We start from the raw sequence: 24,449 nt of genomic DNA, 5'->3' as shown, positions 1-24,449 counted from the left end.
GGAAGGGTACATGTATTTGTAACTTTGCCAGATCTTGCCTTACTACCTTCCATGGGTTGCCCGGTGTTCTCTGTTCCCCTCAGCCTCTCCAGCAGACTATGTTATTAAACTTTTGAATTTTTGCCAACTTAACAGGTAAAAAAATGGTATCTCAAAAACTTTAATGTGCGTATCTTTTATAACGGGTGAGTCTGAGCATCTTCTTTTATGTTCCCAGGGCCATTCGATATTTTGTTTTAAAGTTTTTTTTTTCTTTTAGATTTATTTATTTATTTGTTCATGGGAAACAGAGGAGAGAGAGAGACAGAGACACAGGCAGAGGGAGAAGCAGGCTCCCCGCAGGGAGCCCGACGTGGGACTCGATCCCAGGTCTCCAGGGTCACGCCCTGGGCTGCAGGCGGCGCTAAACCGCTGAGCCACCCGGGCTGCCTCGATATTTTGTTTTATGTGCACTGTCTATTCATATCCTTTGCTCATTTTTTCTATTGGGTTTTTGGCCCTGTTCTTACTAGTTCCTGGGAGCTCACGCTGTATCAGCGCTAAGCCTTCTTTGTAACCCCATGTATACCTTGAAGTTTCCGCAGAAGGTTCAGACTTCCCTCCTTTTCTCGTGCGTGTGTGCGTGTGTGCGGGTGTGCGGGTGTGCGGGTGTGCCTGGAGGAGCCGAGGCCTGGGGAAAGGCGCTAGCCGGGATCCACAGTCACTAGGGTCTATCGGGGGGAGTAGCACAGCCGCTCTGATGATGGGGCTCTGCCTGGGTGGTGGGGCACGGCGGGCCAAACGGCAGGCCGGGGTGGGGGCAGGACCAGGGGGGTCGCTCATCCCTAAGGGGAGAGGCCCCGGCCAGGGGGCAGCATGGAAGGTCCCCTCCATCCAAATGCGGAGACACACAGGGGTGACACGCAGTTGGTCTGTGGCTGTTGGTTCTCTCGGCCCCCCAGGTCCCGCAGAATCTCACGCCCGTGCCCCCGGGAGCCAGCGCCAGGCCGTCCTGGGAGGACGCGAGCCGGACCCACGCCTCGCGGCGGCGACCCGACAGCGCCCGCCGCGCCTGCCCTCCGCGGAGCCGCCGGGGCGGGAGTGGAAGCCAGATCCCGCTCTTTCGTTTTCGTTTCCCGGAAGGACAGCGATTACCCGAGCGCCCTGTGAGCCTGCTGGTCCGGGGAACCCGAGGGCACGCTGCCCGGCACTTCTCCAAAGAGGTTTCCTCCTCCTCGCCTTCCAGTGCCGGGGCCCGTTGCGGGGTGGGTGGGAAGGAGGGCCCGAGAGCGCCCAGCGGCCGCGGCGGCTCTCCCACCTCCACCTGTAATGCAGGTAAGAGCCTGGCGGCTGAACCCCTCAGCGCGCCGAGTCTCCGCACCCCCATCCCTTCTCCGCCACCTCAAATTCCATACCCAAGTTATCAGACCTTTTTCCTGCCTGGAATCTCACTCTCCAACATTTCCCCAAACCTCACCATTCATCCCTCACCGGCCTCCCTCCTCACTCACCTCCAGCCTCACTGTCTCTCCTCCGAACCTCTCTGTGTTCTATTCTGCTCCTCCTTACATCCTCCTCACCCTTGGATCATCCAGTTGTGACGTCCCTGGAAGTTCCTGCGACCCTAATAGCTGACAAAAGCCCACTGCAGAGGGGCCCCCACTCAAGCAGTCCCTCTCCATTTGCCATATTTCACCAGCAGCTTCAGAACTGCCCCAGAGCTGGTCCCCTTCCCACCTCCAAGGCCCTTTTCCACCTCCTCTCTCTAAGAAGATTCAGATCCATATCCACAGTTTATCAGACCTCCCCCTGGTCTTCATGCGGAAGCCCAGAGTTCTCTCAGTAGCTCCCTGGCTGGTATTTTCCAGGCAGCTGAAACTCCAGAATTGGCTGATCCTAATGCTTGGAAGAGGCTAGAGGAGTCCACAGGGGGCTTTCCTGCAAGCGTGAGACCCTAGACCCTTCTCCAGCTTGGCAAGCCAATGCTCCTAGGTGGCAGCCTCAAGAGGCTGGGTTACCTGGGAAATAGCACCAGCCTTGGAGGGGGTTGAGGGTGGGGTTGGGGATACCAGCCAGAAATGCAGTGAGAACTACCCCAAAAGGTGTTAAAACCTCCTCTGCTTTGCAGCTCCAGATCCACAGTCTTTCACTGCCGGTTGCCCTTCTCAGACATCAAGAGATGAATGTAATGCTCTTGAAGATCCTAGTTTGAGAAAATGACTTGCTGGGACTAGTTTCACTTTTACTTTTCACGGAGTGGCACCTATATAGCTGGGCATAAGCCCCAAGGCCACTTCTGTTTCTACAAAATCTTGTCACTTTTTCATCCCCTCATCCTGAGGGATGAACCAAATCACCTCTGGGGCTGAGCTGGTTATAAAATTGTAAAGATACAGGCTTCCCTTGGAGGGATTTTGGGATTCAGAAATTTATCCTTCCTTTTTCTCCCTTAAAATAAGCATTTACTTGTTTATTTATTTACAACTTAAGGTCTTTTTATCCTGGCCCCTCATGTCCCCTGTGTCCTCTCACCAAGGTCCCAGTAGATATTTCTAGACTCTCAGATTTCTATCTTACAAGTCAAATTTTGGCAGGGGAGCCTTCTGGTGGGGTTACGCATATGCATGAAAAACTTGAATCAGAAAGATGAAATTTATCAAGTGTCTACTCTGTACAAAATGTTGAAGATATCAAGCTGAAGACGCGCATGGTTCCTACCTTAAATTTTTTTTTAATTTCTCATTTATTTATTTGAGAGAGAGAGAGAGAGTAAGCAGGGGGGAGGAGCAGAGGGAGAGGGAGAAGCAGACTCCCAGGCAACTGAACTACCCAGGCACCCCACATGGTTCCTACCTTTAAGGTAGATGCAGAGATGGATGCTCTTTCCCTTTGAGAAAAGTTCTTAATACGTTTAAGGATGACTGAGACTTCACCAAGAAGGTTTGTCTTTGACTGCCCTGGTTTTTCCTCTTTCTAGGAGGGAGCATTGGCCAGCTCTTCTGTGAGCCCCGAGGCAGCCACACCACCCCCAGGAGCCCAGGCCAGATGTGAAGCTAGAATGAACTTGCTGGGTGAAGGGGAAATCTGCAAGTTGCCAGGAAGACTCCGTGAGTAGAGAGGAGGAAAAGGCTGACTTTTTTTTTTTTTTTTTAAGATTTGTTTATTTATTTGAGAGAGAGAGAGAGAGAGAGAGAGAATATGGTGGGAAGGGATAGAGGGAGAGAGAAACTCTCAAATAGACTCCCCACTGAGTGTGGTGCCCTACAACATGGGACTTCATCTCACCACCCTGAGATCATGACCTGAGCATAAATCAAGAGTTGTACACTTAATCGACTGAGCCACCCAGGTGCCCCAGGCTGATGTTTTTAAAGGACATAAATGTGACACATAAACTTCTTACCTAAGGAACTGCCTTCCCTCCATTTACTATTTCTTTGCTGGGTTTTATTTAACTTTTCCTTGGTGAGAAAGTCAGAGGATGTAAATGTGAATTCTCACTGCAGAGAGCGCAGCTGCCATGGCCAAAGGTTAGGGCCGGCAGTCTCCTCATTAGTAAGATGAAGGCTGGGATCAAATGAGCTATGGGTTCTCTTCCAGTCTAAAGACAAAGAGTTGGGGATATTGCTAATGAGGAAGCCAGATAGGGTTAATCAGTGAGCAACAGCTATATGTATGTAGAACTCTCTTTTAAATAATTATGTTTAATTTTTATTGTTACAAAAGTAGCACGTGCTTATCATAAAAAAATGGGAAATGGCAGGGAAGCATAAGAATACGTAGAATAATCAAATCTGCCCAAAGAGAGCCACGGGAAGTATACTGGCCATATCCTTTTATTTCACTTTCCTAAGTAATGCTCTTGTCTGAGTAAACTCATAACCATAGAACAGGCTGTAGATTCATGTATTTATGTCTGTATTTCAATGACCAGAGCTGAGAGGTGGAAAAGCTAAGTGACATGCTCAAGAGCACATGGGCTCTCCATGCTAAGGCCAAACCTTGGTCCTGCTGATAATCTTCCAAGAGATTTTTAAATGTACTTCCTAAGCCATGGAAATCATGGGATAGGCAGCAAGCCGACTGCCAGTGGAAGGTCTTAATCTTCTTGGGGCAGCTGTGGGTAGCTACATCTGACGTGAGTTGTGAAACCTCCAGGCCACTTCTTGCTCAACTCACTCAGTGTCTGAAACACCGATTTCATACCCTTCTGATTTCCTGGCCACGACCTGATTTTTGAGCCACCAACAGGATTGAGCAGAATGTTGGGTATGACTTTACAGGCCTTGGGAAGACCTGGATACCCCCCAAATACCCCTGCTGTCCACAGCCTGGTATTCTTTTAATGAGGATAAGAGGGGGACTCATGGATATGAGAGAACCACAGAGTGTGAAGGATGCCCTCATGCCTCAGAGCAGTGGTGGAGGAAGTGGCAGTGTGATTTAGGGAGGCGGGCATGGAGCTCTATAAAGAATCTCTGTTGTTTCATTTTGTCCAAATGCCTGCCCTGACTGGTAGCTCGGGGCTCAGGGCTGTTCCAAGGAGATATTTGGCAACGGTTACATAGAGGATAGAATTTGGACTCTGACCCAACCCAAGCCATGGCAATGAGGAAAAATGGAACTTTGGGGACAGACCTGAAGACCCTGAGTGTTGCTGTTGAGAAGAAGCTTTGATGTCATCTCATGGCAGCTGAGGACCCCGATTCTCAGAGAGGGACGGGCTACTTTGCAGGTTCCACAAGGCCCTCTAGATTACCCCCCATTTCCTCCCCCATATTCAAAGACCGCCCCCATAACTTGCACACCAAGTTCTAGAATGTCAACACTGATAGAGACCCTAGATGTTGCCTCAGGTAACTCACTTATATTCCAGAAATTGAGGGCCAGAAGATTGTGTTCTGCCCAAGGTCAAGTAATCTTTGGTCACCTCCCTTCTTCTGGGTGTCTAGCTCAAGGTTATTGGGTAAGAGGGTACAGGAGAGGGAGTAGGGACTTAGAAAATTTAGTCATCATCTTGGTAAATGCAGTTATGCAGGGCTTTTAATTTTTTGAGGTCACCTTTGGTGGGTCCCTTCTGAGATGGTCCCCAGGTCTTTCTGCACATTTCTAGTGACAAGAACGTCCTCCCCTCTTCAGCCAGCCTTATTCCCTGTTACTCAACTCAGGGTGCAGGTCATTTGATCTATTTAGAGCTCCTGAGGTACTAGTGCTATAGCCTTTGGTTAGATTTCTCCAGAAACAGACCTGGAAAAACTTCCCCATGGAGGAGAGAGAGAAGGAAATTCCATTTAAATTTAAATTGTAGGAGTGGCTGGGTGGCTCAGTTGGTTGTGTCTGACTCTTTGTTTTGGCTCAGATCGTGATCTAAGGGTTGTGGGATCCCACCCATGTTGGGCTCCATGTTCAGCCCAGAGTCTGCTTGGGATTCTTTCCCCCTCTCCCTCTGTTCCTCCCCCACCACTTGTGCTCTCTCTAAATAAATAAGTAAATAAATAAAATCTTAAAAAGAAAAAAAAAAGAAATTTAAATAGTAGCACTGTGGGCAGTTGGAGCTCACTCCCAGAGGGGACTTCTGGGGTACAGTGAGAGCACCCCCTGAGTCATGCTAGCCCAGGGATAAAGAGGCAGGTTCTTCATCTACCCAATTCCCATCCATGATGGGGTGAGGCTGCTTCCTTGATTCTACAGCAAATTGGAAAGACCCCTCCTTTGCGGAGAAGTGGAGCCAAACCCAGCCAGGGATTGGCTTGGCTTCATCCCTACTTTCTCATTCCTCTTCAGCTTTCCAAGTTGTCCTCTGCATTGGCTAAGTCAGATGCAGAGTCAGGTGCTGACATTCAGCATTCAGTGGCCTTCAGGGAGTAGAGGTGAGAGCTAAGGGCCTTGAGCAGGACCCCAGCAGCATCTTCTATACTTCTCATCTTAGATTTCATGACTCATATTTACTTCTGAAAATATTCAGGCAACACGGTTCTGGCCTTTAGTAAATATCTAACAATCTTAAAAGATAGGGCACACTAAATGACTCATTTTCCTGCCAACAACATCCCAAAGAAGCAAACTCCTGACACCTAATGAGAGATTGACCTTTCAAATGGCTGGAGTGATGTCATCCCTGTTTCCTGAAATTGGGTTTCCATTGCCTGGCATCTCTCTGACATTTATCCCCAATTGCCCACCCCATTCCCTCCTCCATCTCTGGCTTCTATTCTAATCATCAGGGTGATTTGCCTCCTCAGGAAGGTGAATAAACAAAACAAATCTTGCTTAGCTTTGTGAGTTGGTGATAAGTGGAGCACACACAACTTCCCTGTAGAGCTTACATTTCCGTGCCTATTTGCCTGACAAACAAAGATGTTCATTAGAGCAGTGCAGAGTTCACTCCAAAGATGACTGTCCTGTCTAGTGACGGGAAGTAGGCTGGGACTGAGGGGCTGGATCCACGAGGCTCCAGCACTGTGTCCTGCACTCACAAAAGGAGATTCACAATGATTCCTCCCTCTTTGGAAGTGGAGAGTGAAAGAGAATTCATTTCCCCATCCCCCAGTCTGCATCCACAAGGATTTTCTCAAGGCCAGGGTGAGTCAGGAGCTGTGAAGACAGTACAGGCCCAGGGACCACTGGCAGGGGCTGGGCAGAGGTCCCTGGGGAGTAAGTCTGAGAGGAAATGATGCAACCTCAAGGGGACTGCTCAGGGGATTTTGAGAAGAGGCAGTTTAGAGATGGTCACTGGCACAGCCACATTTGATGACAGAGACACTGAGACGCCATGTGAGAAAGTCATCTGTGCAGCTAATGGCCAGATAGGGCCTCACACCTTGGACTCTTAGTCCTTGGTCCCATGTCTTTGCATTTTGCTGGAGCTTATTCCCTGGGGAAAAAAACTCTGTCAACTTCCCACTGCTGGATGGAGAAGAACTGTGATTTCTGCATTTTGAAATTGACTTTCAAAGCTCCTAGTTGTGAGTAAGCCATGGGAAGAGACCACAAAGCACACCCTGTCCAATTTTCAAATGTCAAAGGCAGAGGGATGACACATCCCTGCAACTCCCTGGCAGTATAAAACAAGGGAAGAGGCCCTTGGGGGAACTCTAACAGGTGTTCGTGTTGCTGTTCAAGTTCATATCTTTCACCTATACAGAATCTCTGGGCACTCATTTTCATATATACAATTCTAACAGAGTGTAGCTTCCTCCTCTCCTGGACCAGGGTGGCTCAATTTTTCACATGCAAATGAGACTCCTGTGAGCCTTGCTAGATACACAGATTTTGATTCAGTAGCTTTAGGGTGGGACATAGCTTCTAGAGAGCTGTATCTCTAGTAGACTCCTGGGTGACACTGCTGCTGCTAGAAATACATTTGAGGACCTCATTTTATATAGCTATGTCCTAATGGTGCTTTTCAAAGTGTTTGGTCAGGATTCACTAAGGAGTGGAATCAATTTAATGGATCAAAATAAGTATCTTTAAAAAATGAAATAGAACATTTTACAAATACTTTGGGCTCTTTATAAGTATGGGTCATGATATAAAATGCATTTTTTTTTTTTACTTCCAGTTGAGGTCAGAATGGTCTGAGAAACTTTGCCCTAGATGGTGGCATATGACAAGCAGTAAGTTAGATGGACGCAGGTGCCAAGACAAAGGTAGAATGGGGTGGAATGGGGAGTCTGGAGACTAGAAGCGCATGTCCTAGAAGCTTTGAATATAGACAATGATGTTTGTCACCTGCCAATGAAAGGGAATATGGCAAACAACAAACAGATGGGAGATTCCCAAACCCAACAATTTGGAAACCAAGAGCTTCCTCCTCCCTCAAGTCAGGGCCTGGACTAGACTGTGTGCATCTTTGTGCCGATTGAAAAGAACCTCACTTTTGGAAGAAGCTAAGCCAAAGCCCTTGGTTTTATCTCTACCCTCCCATTCCTTCCTTAATGGTGGCTTTGTGCAAGACACAACACAACTGTGTGTGCTGGCCCTGCCCCACTGTCTGGTGAATATAAAGCTGAGTATGATTGCCAAGAAAAGCAATATTAGCTAAGTTAACAGGGCAAACAATGGGGTGATGGATTTGAGGCTGCTGGACAGTGACTCTCAGTAAACCAAGGACAATGGTAATTGCTAAACTATGGTCATCAGAGCAGAGAAACAAGCTAGTCCCTCTATTTTCAGGCAAGCTCCACCAATGAGGATGCTGATAATCATAATAAATACCATTTGTTGAATTGTTACTCTTGACCAGGCATTGTGCTGGGTGTGTTGTATATACTGTCTGATTAAATACACTTGAACAGGCCTGGAAAATAGATTCTTTTATTATCCCCATCTTATAGATGTGAACATTGGTCTTAGAGTGGGGAGAATTATCTTGTCCTTGGGGCACCTGGGTGGCTCAGCGATTGAGCATCTGCCTTCAGCTCAGGGCGTAATCCCAGGCTCCCTGCGGGGAGCCTGCTTCTCGCTCCGCCTATGTTTCTGCCTCTCTCTCTGTATCTCTTATGAATAAACAAATACGATCTTAAAAAAAAGAATTATCTTGTCCATAGTCACCCATCAGTAAAAAGATGGGGGGCTGGGATTCAAACTCAGGTACGTCAGACTCTGAAGCTGTCATTTACTCTGAGCATCAGCCTCCACTGTGGGATGATGACAGCTTTCATTTTTAAAGGACTAGCCAAGTACTTCATAGTTTCCTGCATTCCTCCTGAGAACCCTGCCAGGAAGGTAGAAACCAGATGTTAGTTCTGATTTGGTTGCTAATGATTGGTCCAGCTCTGTTGTTCTGGAGGTCACTCTATCCAGCAAACTGCAGGAGTATGGTAAGGAATAGCTGGGAAATAGCTTTGGTCACATGGGGAGGGGCAGCTGGAGGGAGTCTGGAAATCAAGACAGAGGGTTTTTGACTTGCTGGGGTTGATTGTTGGGAGCCATGTCAGTTTCTTGAGCAAGAGAGTGAAAGGGATGCTATGAGAAAAGAGACCTGGTTGGGGTAGGACTGGGAGTTGGTCAGGATGCCTAGAAGTCCTTCAGCTCACTCATTTAAGCAATTTATATTTATTGAGCATCTCCTGTGTGCTGGGCATTGCTGTAGGTGCTGGAGAGACAGCAGTGACCGAGACTGGCAAGGTCTGTGGTCATGGAGCTGACATTCTAGCGAGGGATGCCGTGACTGCATAAGGAAGCAGGATGCCCAGTAATAAGCAATAAGTAATAAGAGGATAATGTGGCCCAGGATGGGGAGGGTAGCCCTTGAGTCCTGCCCTGCTCTGGGGGTGGGTGGGAGGCAGTGCTGACTCTTCAGGAAGATACATGAACCCTCCATCTTTCCCAGCTGGCGGCTCTGTCCAGATCTGTCCCAGGAGTCAGGAACCAGCCAAGCTGGAAATCCCCAGTAAGCATGTAGTTGGGGCAGGGAGAGTAAGGTGGTATCAGCTGGAGTCTTGAGACACAAAGATGGTTGATGTGAGGAACTGAAAATACAGTGGATCACATCCAAGAGAGGGAAAAACATGGGTTGGTTTGCAGGTAAAGCCCTTGAAAGGTGGTTAGACTGGTAAGGGGAGACTCTTAGGGTCATCCCAGTAATGAGGTCAGGAAGACATTGTGTGTGTGAGGGTGGGTGGGTAGTGGACACCTTAGATAATGCTCGTCAGCAATTGCTAAGCTCTTAGGCTGTGCTGAGTCCTGTGCCAACCATTTTACTTGTGTCACCTCAGCTAGTGTCAGGAGCTCCACTTGTCTTGGAAAGCACATACCACGTGCCAGACCCTGGTCTTTAAATTGGTGATCTTGTAGAACCCTCATGACAGTCCCATGTTGCTAGTACTGTATTCGTCACCACCCTCGATGTGCTGGTGAGGACACTGAAGCATAGTTGTTTTGCCAGTTTTCAGCTGGTCTGGCAACATCATTGATCCTTTTTGTTGTATGATTCTCCTTTTCTTTTAGGTATAATTTACATAAGATTATGTGTACAGATCTTGAGTCTACAAATGTTTATGTTTGTTTATTTTGTTTTTTTTTTTAAGATTTTATTTATTTATGATAGTCACACAGAGAGAGAGAGAGGCAGAGACACAGGCAGAGGAAGAAGCAGGCTCCATGCAGGGAGCCCGACGTGGGATTCGATCCCGGGTCTCCAGGATCGCGCCCTGGGCCAAAGGCAGGCGCCAAACCGCTGCGCCACCCAGGGATCCCTATGTTTATGTTTGGATACACCTGTGAGCCATAGTGAGATCGGGAACTAGACCTTTTCCAGTGTCCCAGGAAGTTCCCCTGCTCCTCTCCCCGGTCCCTTCCCCTACAAAGGGCAACCACTGCTCTGATTTCTCCCCCTAGATTAGCATCTGTTCTTGATTACATGTTTACGTCTGGCTTCTTTCCTTCAATATATCAGTAAACTTTAATCCATGTGTCATGGATTAGCAGTGCCTTATACTCTCTGTTTAATGGCCAGGCAGCATTCCATTGCGTGGACACATCACAATTTGATTGTCCCTCCTCTGGCTGATGGATATTTGGAATGTTTCCATACTTGTCTGTTATGAACTGACACTGCGGACATTCGCATATATGTCTTCTGGTGGATGCATTCCCACCATGTCTCTTGGGTCTTTACGTAGGGGTGAGATGCTGAATGATATAGTATGTAGCCTGGGTCCCTAACCCCTCCACCATCCTGCCCCTCATACAGCCCAGCAGCCCACTCAGGCAGTGAAATTTTATCCCATTTTACAGGGGTGGGGGGATTGAGGCTAAGAACACCTTGTAGGTGATTTGGCTAGTAAGGGGTTGAGCTGGGACCCAGACCCTGGGGTTGGAGGTTTGGCCCAGAACTAGATGGCTGAGCCACTGCTTGGAACTTGGTCCTTCCCTGGGGGCTCAAATCCTATTGGAAAGCCTTTTGTAACCCTAGTATTCTTTGAGGACACAAGGAACCGGAAGGTCCTTTTTCTGTATTTATTGGACTGGAGGTTTTGACAGCAGAGGGATGAAAAGTGAGGGTAGGAGAGAAGAAGAGGTAATGAAAGAAAAACCAAATTTCACTCCGGAGTGACGACTGGCTTCACTTTCAGGTACTATTGTGTGACCTTAGAGTCAGTCACAGATGGCTTGGGAAGTCCTATGCCCCTGTCTCCAGACCTGGTAGCAGGACCACATCTGTGGTTGATACTATCTGCCAAGTTCATGGTTTCCTCCTCTTTCTGTAGTTTTAGTGTTTCTCTGGAAGCAGGACAGCTGGAGGGGGTAGATTCCATCCCCTCACTCTGGCCAAACACAGGACCATGTTTTCCTCTGACTCTGGAACATAGTTTTGAATTTTCAGGATGACAGCCTCAAATATCATGAAATAGGCAATCCCGCAAAAATGCAATGGCCAGTGGGCTCCCAGAGCCCCAGAAGCCCTGGCTGGCTGATGGGCCTGCCCCTGATACTCCTGAATCTTACTGTCAGGTGGCTTCAGCTTTCATACCACTCAGCTTTTGTGTCTCAGTCACTTCTGTGATTACTGGACTGATCTCTCATGGAGGCTCTAAATTCCTATTTCCACCAGCAAGGCATCCTTTCCCCTGCATTCCTGTCAGGTGTAGGTGTTATCATTAAAATGATATCTCATTCTTCTCTGATTATGCCTGTCCCTGACTGTGAAGTGTCATGTCTTGGCGCATCTTTATTAGTGGATTGTTCTACTGTAGAGGTTCTCAAGTGGAAGCAATTTTTCTCCTCTCCCTTGGGGACATGAGGCAATGTCTGCAGACATTTTTTTTCAGACTTTTTTTTTAAAGATTTTATTTATTTATTCATGACAGACAGAGAGAGAGAGGCAGAGACAGGCAGAGAGAGAAGCAGGCTCCATGCAGGGAGCCTGATGTGGGACTCAATCCCGAGTCTCCAGGATCACACCCCATGCCGAAGGTGGTGCTAAACCGTTGAGCCACCAGGGCTGCCCAGTGTCTGCAGACATTTTTGGTTGTCACATCTCAGTGTGTGTGTGTGTGTGTGTGTGTGTGTGTGTGTGTGTGTGTTTGCTGCTGACATCTAGTGGGCAGGGGCCAGGGATCCTGCTGAACATTCCACAAAGCTCGGGATAGCCCCCACAGCAAGGAATTATCAGGTGCAAAGTGTCAGAAGTGCCGAGGCTGATTGCTCCACCTGAATTGCTGGTAAGATGTTTGGTCTTAAAAAAAAAAAATCAATTTAAAGGTGCTCTTCACTTATGACAGACATTCATCCTTTATTTGTCATCTACATTGCAAATTATTTTCCTTTATTCTGCTCTCTTTTAGTTTCATTTATGGTATACACACACATACAAAACCTAATGTAGTCAAGTGCATCCTCCACATAATGTTATAGCCTCTGAGTTTACTGTCATGGTTGAGGTTTGAGGTTCCCCCATCCTTATTGAATGCATGTGGGTTTCCTATTCCTGCTTTTTAAATATTTTATTTTTAAGTAATCTCTATGCTCAGCATGGGGCTCGAACTCACAACCCTGAAATAAAAAGTTGCATGCTCCTCCAAGTAAGACGTCAAGTACTCCCCCTATTTCCACTTTTTTTCTTTTTTTAAGATTTCATTTATTTGTTTGACAGAGAGAGGGTGGACGAGTATAAGCAGAGGAGAGTGGCAGGCAGAGGGGGAGGGAGAAGCAGTCTCCTCACTGAGCAGGGAGCCCGACTTGGGGCTCGATCCCAGGACGCTGAGATTATGACCTGAGCTGAAGGCAGATGCTTAACTGATTGAGTCACCCAGGTGCCCCCACTTCTATTGAGTTTCTTTTTTTTAAATTAATTAATTTTTTTTCTGTTGAGTTTCTATTATTCTATATATTAAGGCTTAATCCCATTTGGAACTGATTTTTGTAAATGGTGACAGGTAAAGGTCCAGATATATTTTTTTCCAGGTGGACAACCAATGTGGTTTTTACCATAGCTTAAATTCACTATCTTTTCCCACTGAATTAAAACCCCACCTCACACTTTCGGGCTCCTTCTTTTCCAATGATACTTGTGAGTCTCAGGTAATAGCGTCAGATCTTGATTACGTGGCTTTGTGGTATGTAGTACCATGAAGGCCAGTTGCCACGTCTGTTCTTTTTTTTCCCCCTTAAATAATTTTTCAGTCAGTTTCAGAAATTTCTTCTTTATTATTCATTCTTCAGTCCCAAAATAAAGTAAGGAGCCCCTCCTTCCTCCCATGCTGGGCTGTGTTGCCCTGCTTTCTGTGTTTGTAGCTCAGGGCTCTTTCCCTCTGCACGGCTGAGCAGGATTTCATTGGGTAGTCATTGGTTACCTCCCTCCTGCCAGCCTCACTTTGCCTGGGATATTGGCTGAATTGATGAATAAGTGGATACTGCACTTTTTCTTTTTTCTCTTTCTTTCTTTCGTAAACTTGAAAATGAGTTTTATCTCTTGTGCTGATTTGGGACCAAAGTAGTCACAGGTTGGCTCCATCTTTGTCACTGCCAAGATATGGCCATGGACAGGTATCTCCCCTGCCTCAGCTTTCTACCTGTCATACCAGCCCTGATGAACCCTGAGCTCCTTCCACTGTTACGTGGCCAGGATCCTGGCAGGGTTGAAATGCTCTTGAGAGGAGAAGCACCACACAAAGCAAAGCCCCAGGTTGTCAACACAGTGGGCACAGTTCTGGGGGCCCCAATATTTTTAGGGGCCAACAGAAATGTTCTGATTTATTTTAAAATTAGGAGAAAAAAAACTTTTAGGCAGAAGAAAATGTTTTAATACATAACAATATACTCGTCTTTATACCAGTGTAGTCATAAAATAAAATTAAAAATATTTTTTAGGGAAGGAAAGGGCCTATGAGCAAGAGTACCAAGGACCGTGAAAGTTGTCACGTGGCCCTCTTAAATGCAACCCAGATGAGTGAGGCAAATTATTGGCATTAGAAGCATAATAGGTCCAGGCAGTGTAGACATGTAGAGAGAAGGAATAAAAGAAAGCAACTCATTGTCTGGGTATTGCCAGAGGCAAGAACACACAAACTTAAAATGGGTGCAGGAGACTTCCTGGTCCCTTGGGCTGCTCTCTGAGCAAACCCAGACCTGAGCTGGTACAAGAGAGCGGAAGAGTGGGGCAGCCAGACAGACCTGGATTCTGGGCCTGACTGTACCCCGTGTTACCTGTGTAACCCGGGGCTAGTCATTTAGCCTCTGGGAGCCTCAGCTTCCTTATTGGGGAAACAGTCACAGTAACACCCTTTCTTCACGTCTAATCATACATGCCATCACTCAACACATGTCTGTGGAGCGCCTCCTGTGGTCCGGTCGCTGTCCTGGGTGCTGAATACATAGAACAAGGTGCCCTAGCACATCCAGCCTGGTGCCTGGCATATAATAGTTCCTCAGTAAATATTTGTTGACTTAATAGTTGGAAAACAGGCCAGGGGGAGGGGGTACCCAAAGTAAAATAAGTGAACATATACAAAATGCATAGATAATGATTAACTTAAACATATGACCATATCAAGTGCAATGACGAGGAAAAGTAAGGTACCAGGAAGTAAAAGAACAGGACCTGGTGACAAAGGAGGAGACAGGACAGCAGAGCATCTGCTCAGATGTAGCGTTCTGAGTGGGCTTCTTGGAGGAGGTGATATTCCAGAGAGGGCCTGAAATGGAAGGATGAGTGATTGTTGAGGGGAGAGCTCCTGTCCCCACCCTGTGCTCTCTCTCAGTCCCTGTCCCTCTGGTTGCAGGCATCCAGCCGGCACTCTGGAGCAGGGAGGACGTACTGCACTGGCTGCGTTGGGCAGAGCAGGAGTACTCTCTGGAGCGCACTGGGGAGCATGGATTTGAGATGAATGGCCGAGCCCTCTGCATCCTCACCAAGGATGACTTCCGGCTTCGTGCACCTGGTTCAGGTCAGAGAAACTCACTGAATTCCCTCTAAAACATTCCGATGAAAACCAGGTAGGCCCAGGGAGGAAGCTGGAGGGAGATGGACGTGTTGGTTGGAGGAGCATTCTCAGCTTCCAGCATGGCAGACATCCCCTTTTCCATAAATGTTTGCCTAGTGGTTCCTCACAAAAGCAGCCTGCAGCAAAGGAATCTGGGTGTTGTTTGCAGAGCCCCAGAGCTCTGTCCTACTGTCACTTCCCCTCGCCTTCCCCACAGCTCTTGTCTCCCCTAACCCTTTCCACTCTGCTGCCTCTCATCTCATCAGCATGAAGCTTGTAACTGATCCCAGACCTCACCCAAGAGGCAGGTGACCGACCTGCTTCTTGCCTTCACCCCTAGGGGACGTCCTGTATGAGCTGCTCCAGTACATCAAGACCCAGAGGCAAGCCCTGGTGTGTGGGCCCTTTTTTGGAGGGGCCTTCAGGCAGAAGATGCCCACTCAGCACTACCCTTGCCTCCTGAAAGGTGAGGAGGCTCCTCTCAGAGCTCTGGGACCCTACCCCAAGTTGGCTTCATTGGAAGAACAGGGATTCCTCCAGGCAAAGGAAGAGGCAGCTGTGTGGGCTGGGCTCCCAGCTCCCCTCTGCCCTGCCTCCTAAGCCATCACCCCTGGCCCCTGTGGGTCTCCTGAGACCACCCATCTCCCCATTTCTCTGCACTCCTCTCTAGCAAAGCATTGTTGTCTGGTGTCCCTATTCCCTCTCCTCCTGATCTCTTTGTGGAAACTCTTTTCTAGAAACCTGAATGTGGGGATGTCTCTGTCCACTGTCAATACTTACTCACTGTCACCTCTCATGGCCTTCAATGGTCATACCCCCTCCCCTCAAACTCTTCCCTTGACTTCCAGAACACCCCATGGTCACTCCTCAGTTTCCTGGCTTTTCTTTTTCTCTCCTTCTTCTAAATGTTGGAGTACCCCATGGCTCAAGGGGCCTCTTCTCTATCTGCACTCAGACCTAGAGTGTTAAATACCATCTAGTACCGATGACCCCTACATATACCCCTACAGACCTCTGCAAATTCTAGACTTTCACACCCCACATTGCCTACCCTATACCTCCCCTGGGATGTCTAATGGGCATTTCAACCTTAAGAGCTCCTAAAGCAAACACCTGTCCCACCTCTCTCCCCACAACTCTACTCCTCTTCTGGGATTCCTCATCTCAGCAGACTGCAACATCATCTTCCTGACTGCTCTGGCCAAAATGTTGGATGTCACCTCTGCTTGTTTTCTTTTTTTTCCCACTTAAATCCCAACCATCAACACGACCAGTGGACTCTACCCTCATAATCTATCCAGAACTCAATCACTTCACACACCTCTATTGCTGCCCATGGCCCAGCCCTCATCACTTCTAGAGAATCTCCTCACTGATGTCCTTGTTTTCACTCTTGATCTCCTATGATCTATTCACAATAGAGTAGCCAGAGAGATTCATAAATCAGATCATGTCACTTCTCTGCTCAAAATCTTCCAATGGCTCCCATCAAACTCAGAGTCAAAGCCACAGTCCTTATTTTTTTTTAAAGATCTTATTTCTTTATTCATGAGAGACACAGAGAGAGAGAGAGAGAGGCAGAGACACAGGCAGAGGGAGAAGCAGGCTCCATGCAGGGAGCCTGACATGGGACTCGAACCCAGGTCTCCAGGATCACACCCTGGGCTGAAGGTGGCGCTAAACTGCTGAGCCACCCGGGCTGCCCAGCCACAGTCCTTATAAATGACTCCTGCCTTCTGCTGTCCTCTCCCAACCCTCTCCCCCTTGCTCATGCTGCTCTAGCTACAACAGCCTCCATGGTCATTGAATAAGCCAGACACATTCCTGCCTCAGGGCCTTTGCTCTTGCTGCTCCCTCTGCCTGGCATTCCCTCTTCTAGATTCTCACATAGCTCACTCCTCTCTTTCCTTTAGATGTCTACTAGATGTTAACACTTCAGTGAGACCTTCCCTTACCATCATGTACCTGTCTTTCCCAGGATTCCCTATCTGTCTTACAGTGCTTTATTCTCACCCCCCTCGTATTGTATACTATTTCCTTTTTTATTTTACACATTCTCTCCGTTTGCAACCCCCTTACCCTCCCACTATAATATAAGCTCCATGAGGGAAGGGGCCTTTTTTGGGTTCAGTGATATGTCCCCCACATGCTTTAGAACAATGCCTGGCTCACAGAAAGTTCTTAATAAATATTTGTTGGGTGGATGGAGAGGATACAGGACTAAGATACAAGCATCTGGATTCTGGACCTGGTTCTGTCACCTCTTGGCTTTGCAAGGGGTGGGTTTGAGAGATTAAGTTACTTGTCTCAGAGCTGAGGTTGGCCCCTGTGCTGTCTGGCCCTCACCTGTGCCAGAGCTTGGGGACCCTATGTCTCCTTGACCTTCCACCTGGGGACCAGATGGAAGAAGAGCATTGGGAGTGCTGCCTCACGGGGCTCCCAGGCATGGCATTGAGGGGTCTGAGCTGGGGGAGGCTCAGGATTCTCCCCACAGAATCAATTGGTGCTTATCTGCTTGCAGAGGGGACCGGGCCCCCTCAGTTGGCCCCCCAAAGGGATCTCCTGCAGCAGCCATCACATCTGGGGCCTGCCAGCTTCTTGAGCCCCCTGGCTAAGTGGCCCCTTGGCAGGGAGGAGTCCCTCGATGTATTTCACTGTGAGGAGCTGGGCTGCAAGACTGAGGGAGACTGCTCCTCCCCCACGATGCCACAGGCCCCCATCGATGGCAGGATCTCTGGTGAGTAGGAGGCTGTGTGCCCCTGGGAGGTAGGCTGAGGCCAAGTTTAGAGGGTGGGTGGTGGCAGGGCAGAGGTTTGTTTTGAGCTGAGGAATGGAGTCTGTGCTGAGCTTTTAGAAGAGTTTAGGGTGACTGTCCCATGTGCTTGCCATAATCTGGCCACAATAGGGCAGGGACAGTTAAACTAGTCACAGTCAGATAGTGAGATTGGCATGGAGTATTCCTCTCTTTAAATTTTTATTTATTTATTTTTCAACAATTGGGTGCTTACTGTGTATCAGGCATGGTTCTGAGAACTTTACTTAATCCCACACCAGCTTTTTGAGGTTAGTATTAGCTCCATTTTATAGGAAGGAAAATGAGGCACAGAGAACTTAAGTGACTCCCCCAGGATCAATCACACAGCAGTAAGTGCCAGAGCTGGGGCATGAACCCAGGCAGTCTGGCTCCAGAGCCTGAGCTCTAAGCAGGCAACACACTTCCACTCTACATTCATTGTTAAAGTGTTGACTAACAGGCCACCAGAAAAACTGACAGATAAACTGCCTTTTTTCTCTCTCTCTCTTTCTTTTTTTTACAAGATTTTATTTATTTATTCTTGAGAGACAGAGAGAGAGAGAGAGAGGCAGAGACACAGGCAGAGGGAGAAGCAGGCTCCATGCAGGGAGCCTGATGTAGGACTTGATCCCCGGACCCCGGGATCATGATCTGAGCCAAAGGCAGACGCTCAACCGCTGAGCCACCCAGGTACCCCCTGCCTGCCTTTCCAAAGCATAATTTTGAGCCACGCTAGGGCAATAACATTTGTCCTAAGACACCACTAAGCCTGGCTTCTGGGTTGGAAATGCCTGGGAATCACTGAAGCACAAGCATTTGATCTTTTTAATAATAATGCTTAATATTCTCTGAGCACTTACTCTGTACCAGGCACAGTGCTAAGGGCTTTTGGGTTTATTATGTTACTCAATCCTCATATCATCCCTTACAAAGATACTGTGGCTCAGAAGAGGTTAGGTAATCTGCCTGAAATGACCCAGCCAGGTGGCCCAGGTAGGAGGCCTTAAGCTCTTGCTCCCAGGCTCCCTTGGCCACTTGCCCTCCATGATGATTTGATTTTCTCAAGCTTCTCACTAAAGGACTTGACAGGATGGATTTAACAATCCTGATTTAACAGAGAATAGGGCAAAGGGCAGAGAGGGATCTGGAAGCAGGTGCAGGCCACTGGCCGCCATCCAGCATCCCCACTGCCTGCCCTTGCTACCTGCCCCCCAAGTGAAGGGTGTTGGCTCTCATGTTTGCAGAGCTGAGTTAGTCTTTTCAGTCTGTGTGTCACTCAGGAGATTGGTGACTGGGATATGTCCATACCTCTCTGGGCTTGTTTCGTCATATCTCGCTGTGGATAAAGATTTATATATTTATTTAAGGGGGGGCACTTCCTAGAGTTAAGGTGAATAAATGAGACAATGAGCCCCCGCAAATGGCTGTGCTCCATCGTAGACTGCCGGCTGCTGTGGGATTATGTGTACCAGCTGCTCTGTGACACCAGGTATGAGCCCTACATCAGATGGGAAGATAAGAACGCCAAGATCTTCAGAGTTGTGGATCCAAATGGGCTTGCCAGACTCTGGGGAAACCATAAGGTAAACCTCAGCTAGCATGTGGGCTGGCCTCCACATTTCCAGAAGGAGACAGAGCAGGAGTTCAGAGTGGACCCCTCAGCACTAGGGGACGGTTTTCAACTGACAGAGGTGGGGGTGAGGGGCTTCACCAGCAGCTCCAGAAGTATTGGGATCATTTTATTCTGGGAGATCCTAAGGGACAAGAAGTTACTTCTTGAGGATGGGGACTGTCCCCGAAACTCAGGAATCTTGCCCTTCTACTCACTTAAACCCACCTTTGCTTAGTTCTTGAGACTCTCAAAGCGTTTTTACATGAATTACACTGCATATGCTGTGGGGTAATTAGGCCAGGTGAGGAAACTGGTTTCCCGGGGTGGGGTGGGGGAGCTGGGGTAGAGATTCAGGTCTCAGGCTGTGTGGGAGCATTGGGTATCAGGGCTGGGAAAGCCTGTTAAGCACTGAGGTCTGCATTCCCAATGTGAGGAATGCCCATAACCTAAAAGGGCATCTGCCAGAAGATTTTAGGTGGTTTACCCCAAATTTTACTAATTATTTATTTTAGTAAGAATTGGGATTAAAAGTTTTTAACTATGACGTCAATCTCTTGCTTTACAGTGATGATGTAAAGCAAGTGTCCTTGTCTATAAATAAATTCAGTTAGCTATAAAAAGAGTCTTAAAAAAACTATTAGCAATCAATCATGGTAATCTATAATAGATAGCGTTTCCTAAAATGGTATAGCATTTGATCACCAGGCACTGCTCTGAGGGCTTTCCCTGCATTAACTCGTTTAATCCTCAGGACACCTCGTGAAGTAGACACCAGAGGGGAAACAGAAGCACACAAAGTAGTTTGTCCAAGAGTTTGCAGCCAGTAGGTGGCGGAGCATGGACTTGAACACAGAGTGTGTGCCTCTGCCTCCACTCTATTTTAAAGATTTATATATTTATTTATGGTGAGGGGAGGGGCAGAGGGAGAGGGAGAAGAGAAACAAACTCTCTGCTGAGCAAGGAGCCCCATGTGGGCCTCAGTCTCAGAACTCTGAGATCACGACCTGAGCAGAAACCACGAGTCAGGCACTCAACCAACCGCGCCACCCAGGCACTCAAAATGATCTGCTTCTGTTGCCTCTCTGTGGTGCTGGTGGTTGGAACGGATGCAGATGACTCAAGCCTGGGTGTGTTCACCTCGTCCAATCCCCTTCTAGTATAGGGAGGGGAACTGCGGCCCAGGGAGCAGCGATTCCATTTAATGAGCATATATACCCCATGCCAAGTGCTGTGCTAAGTGCTCCCATGGATTAGCTAATTTAATCCTCACAATAAACCTGTGAGATGGGTGCTCTCATCTTCATTTTATAGCTGGGGAAACAGATGCAGAGAGGTGAAGAGATTTATCCAAGGCCACGAACCTGCCACATGGTGGAGCTGGGGCTTACGTTGACACTAAAGCCCAGCCTCGTTGCCTTACTCTGCAGTGCCCACACCTCAGAGAAAAATAAAATGACTTGGCTAAAGTCACGCAGCTCATGGCGAGCTACCCCTACCATTGTGCTTCCCTTTCCATTCTGTCTCTCTGACTGCATTTCCAACTAAAAAAAAAAAAAAAAAATATATATATATATATATATATATATAGAGAGAGAGAGAGAGAGAGAGAGAGAAAGAGAGAGAGAGAGAGAGAGAAAGAGAGAGAGAGAGCGCCAACACCCTTCACTTGGGGGGCAGGTAGCAAGGAGATATATATATATACTACTTGTGACATTTGCTATTTGGAAGCAACATATGAAGGGCGCCTGGACAGCTCAGTCGGTTAAATGTTTGCCTTCGGCTCAGGTCATGATCTTAGGGTCCTGAGATTGAGCCCTGCATTGGGTTCCCTGCCCAGTGGTGAGCCTGCTTCTCCCTCTCCCTGTCTGCTGCTTGTGCTCTCTTTCTCTCTCAAATAAATAAATAAATAAATAAATAAATAAATAAAATCTTAAAACATAAATAAATAAAAGCAACATGTGATTCATTCTTGCCCTGTGGTCCTGAGCCCTGTAGGTGGTACTCATTATTTCTCCTCCAACCTTCCCCTGCCTGTCTCCTTCCAAACTCAAGAGAGCTCTCATAAGCCCTCGAAAAACTCTGGTTCCGGGGGGTTAAGAAACCATCTGGTTCAACCTGTTTCTTTCTTTCTTCCTTTTTAAAAAAAAAAAAAAAAAAAGGAAATGGGGTAGAGTGGGAGGTGGAGGATGGAGGCAAGGAGACAGAGACAGACATTTTTTTTTTTTTTTGAGAGAGAGAATGTGAGCAGGGGGAGGGACACAGGGAGGGAGGAAGAATCTCAAGCAGACTTTCCGCTGAGCATGGAGCCTGAGGCCAAAAGCATGCCCTGAAAGCATGACCTGAGCCAAAATCAAAAGTCGGATGCTTAACCTACTGAGCCACCCAGGTGCCCCCAACCTGCTCCATTCCAGGTGTGGAAACTGAGGCCCGGAGGGAATGGGGTGGGGAGCGGAGGATGATGTGGGACTGCTTTGCCTTCTAGAACCGGGTGAACATGACCTATGAGAAGATGTCACGTGCCTTGCGCCACTACTATAAGCTGAACATCATTAAGAAAGAACCTGGGCAAAAACTGCTATTCAGGTGAGTAGCCTAGGGGCTGAGGAGGAAAGGGGAAGCAGTGGTTGGGTGGGCTGGAAACCCCCAGCGGCTGGGGCAGGGGCTGACTTGCAGCTGGGGCCTGAATATTCCAGATTTCTGAAGACACCCAGGAAGGTCAGCCAGGACAAGGGCAGCCACCTGGAACAGCCGGAGAGCCAGGAGCAGGACAGGATGGATTTCAAGGAGGAGATGCTGGAAGTCTCTCCGTGAGGGGCAGGTGGATTCTGGGCACCAAGCAGTGACAGGCCAGAAACTGAGTCTCCCTTGAAGGCAGCTAGCTGTATGGTGGTCTCCGCCTTCCTCCCGGAGCAGCAGGGATCCCTGACGGGGTTTTGCACTCATGAGATCCCAGCTATTGTCCCAGACCTCAAAGCTGCCTGCCCACCCGGGAGGCTGAGAACTGGGGGGGGAGGGGGAGCCTTACATTCAGGGCATCATGGTGGGCATCGTCCTTGGGTAGGCAGCCCTGGAGCTCAGTGGGGCACCGGGTGTGAACCCTCTCTGCCCTACCCCTTGTTACCTGCCCAGCTTGGGAGAGGTAGCGGGGCACTGAGAGGGCATCCAGCCCAGCTCCATCAACTTACAGAAGAAGGAAGCAGAGGCCCCTCACTGAGCCTTAGTTTGTAAAAGGGACATGCTCTTGAAGACCTGCCCTCAGGGGGCTGATGCTGGCCTGGGAGAAAGGGACACGGCTTCATCAGTCTTAGTAATAGCAACATAATAATGCGAACTGACATGTAAGCGCTCACTACATGCCAGGCCTTGTGCTACGGTTCCTACCCACATTTTATCTCATTCAATTCACCCTCCAAACCTCCAAGGCTTAAAGATGGGGAAACAGAGGCAGAGGCTTACAGAGCTGGGAAGTCTCTCCAGAAGGCAGCACTGTTACTTGGCTTGTGCATTTGTTTTAGTGACTCTGCGTGTATGGGGCACTTTACTTAAGCAGAAGCCATGGCCCTGCCTCTCTGCCCTCAGGGTCTCTGTTGAGTGGTTCATCTCACTTGGCCCAACCTTCTTTCCTGAGGTTTCAGTCCTCTGGTGACACTATGACTATGGCCCAGTGGAGATTGCCACTGCCTCCTAGTATCTGTGGTTTCCTGTGCTCCTGCTCCTGGACCTGCACCTGCCATGTGACCTTGGGCAGGTGGTTTCCCCTCCCTGGAACCTCAGGCTTCTCACCCATAAAATGCAGGTGCTATTCTGAGCTGACCTCACAGGATTGCCAGAAATCTCCATACGACAACATTGGTGACAACATTGGTGACTCCACAAATCCCAAACCACTCTGAAGCTTGAAAATGCCTCTGCGCTATGGGTTCAGCTTTTCTTCTCTTCTCCCCAACGCCCCTAGGAGTGGCTGGAGGCTTGGGAGGGGGTCAGAACCTCTGCCCTGTGACCTCCTCCAGTAAGATTTGGGGGAGAAAGGGAAGGGATGTTTTCACTTCACCGAAAACAGAACTTCTTGGATTCACATCTTCTTTCTTGGTAGGAGGAAACCTCTGCCTCTCACCCCCTGGGCAGGTCAGGAAATCCCCAGCCTGAGCTGGCTTTGAGTCACCACACAGAAGCTGAGAAGGATTCCTGGACTTTGGCACTCAGAGCTTGATCACTCAGGAGCAGGGCTTCTGTCCTGGGTTAGTCCCGTCCCGGGCCTCGACTGTTCCACACCAGAAGTGGCCGGGCCACAGCAAGGTGGCCTTGGCATAAAGGCTCAGTATGAAAATCCTTGGCCTCTTTCCTCTTCCTTGAGACGGTTCCATCTCCTCCGCTTTGGACCAGGATGAACCTGTGCTCCATAGCGTTTCTCAGCATCTCTAACCCAGAACTCCACAATTGGACGGGGAAAGACTGTTGAAACCTCCCTTGTCCAGCCCCTCCTTTTATTGATAAGGCAACTGAGGCCAGAGATGGTGGTGGCAGGGTGGGTAACTTGCTCAAGGACAAACAGCTCAGCCTGACTGACTCCTAACGTTGCCCCATAAGTCACTTCTTCCAGGTACGATGTTGGCATTTGCCTGGCGTTCGTTAATGGTTGTCAACAGCTGTGTGTCCCAGGGAATATGTCTCTACCCAAGGCGATGAATCTCACCCAGTGCTGGGGCCACAGGGGCCTGGGCTAGGACAGACTCTTCCACCCCAGAGCCCAGATCCTTAGCCTCCCCACTCAGCCCCAGGGGAAAGTCCACCTTTTCCCCACCTCCCCATGCATGTTAGGCCTGGGTCTGGGATGTATACTTGGGTGCCAGGAATAAAAAGATCCATTCAGCCCTTCCCTCCACCAACATTAACTGAGCACTTGCTGTGTACCTGGAACTAGGTGAAGCTCTGGGTTTACAACCATTTTTGGCACAGATTCCCGAAAAGTGATGGGTCACTGAAAACATGTCAAAACGGATTTCCTCACATAATTTTCAAAAGCAAGAGATACATTCTCATAGTTTGAAAGAAGAGCCAGCCATGTCGGTTTTTCTTTTTTTTTTTCCACAGATAATATTAAAGTCAACAGTAAATAAATAATTTATTTAAAAACTGA

General features: G+C 48.4%; 1 protein-coding gene across 4 annotated transcripts; it reads left to right on the top strand.

Moving 5' to 3' along the window:
- Nucleotides 1-1,071: 1,071 nt before the first annotated feature.
- On the top strand, nt 1,072-24,449 carry ETV7 (ETS variant transcription factor 7). 4 transcript variants are annotated; one of them, XM_038553869.1, is made up of 9 exons: nt 1,634-1,971; nt 2,108-2,164; nt 2,957-3,086; nt 14,706-14,870; nt 15,247-15,372; nt 17,428-17,643; nt 19,141-19,283; nt 21,795-21,895; nt 22,006-24,449. In XM_038553869.1, the coding sequence occupies exons 2-9, from the start codon at nt 2,159-2,161 to the stop codon at nt 22,121-22,123; spliced, it is 1,005 nt and encodes a 334-aa protein (XP_038409797.1). In that variant the 5' UTR covers nt 1,634-1,971; nt 2,108-2,158; the 3' UTR covers nt 22,124-24,449. The 4 variants fall into 4 exon arrangements, with proteins under 4 accessions (XP_038409795.1, XP_038409797.1, XP_038409796.1 ...); XM_038553867.1 differs by lacking the exons at nt 1,634-1,971; nt 2,108-2,164 and adding an exon at nt 1,072-1,314; XM_038553868.1 differs by having other exon boundaries at nt 1,634-2,164.

This window comes from Canis lupus, chromosome 12 (genome assembly GCF_011100685.1).
Source record: "Canis lupus familiaris isolate Mischka breed German Shepherd chromosome 12, alternate assembly UU_Cfam_GSD_1.0, whole genome shotgun sequence".
Taxonomy (NCBI): domain Eukaryota; kingdom Metazoa; phylum Chordata; class Mammalia; order Carnivora; family Canidae; genus Canis; species Canis lupus.
Note: the sequence above shows the minus strand (reverse complement) of the source record. Positions and strands in the feature narration are given on the sequence as shown.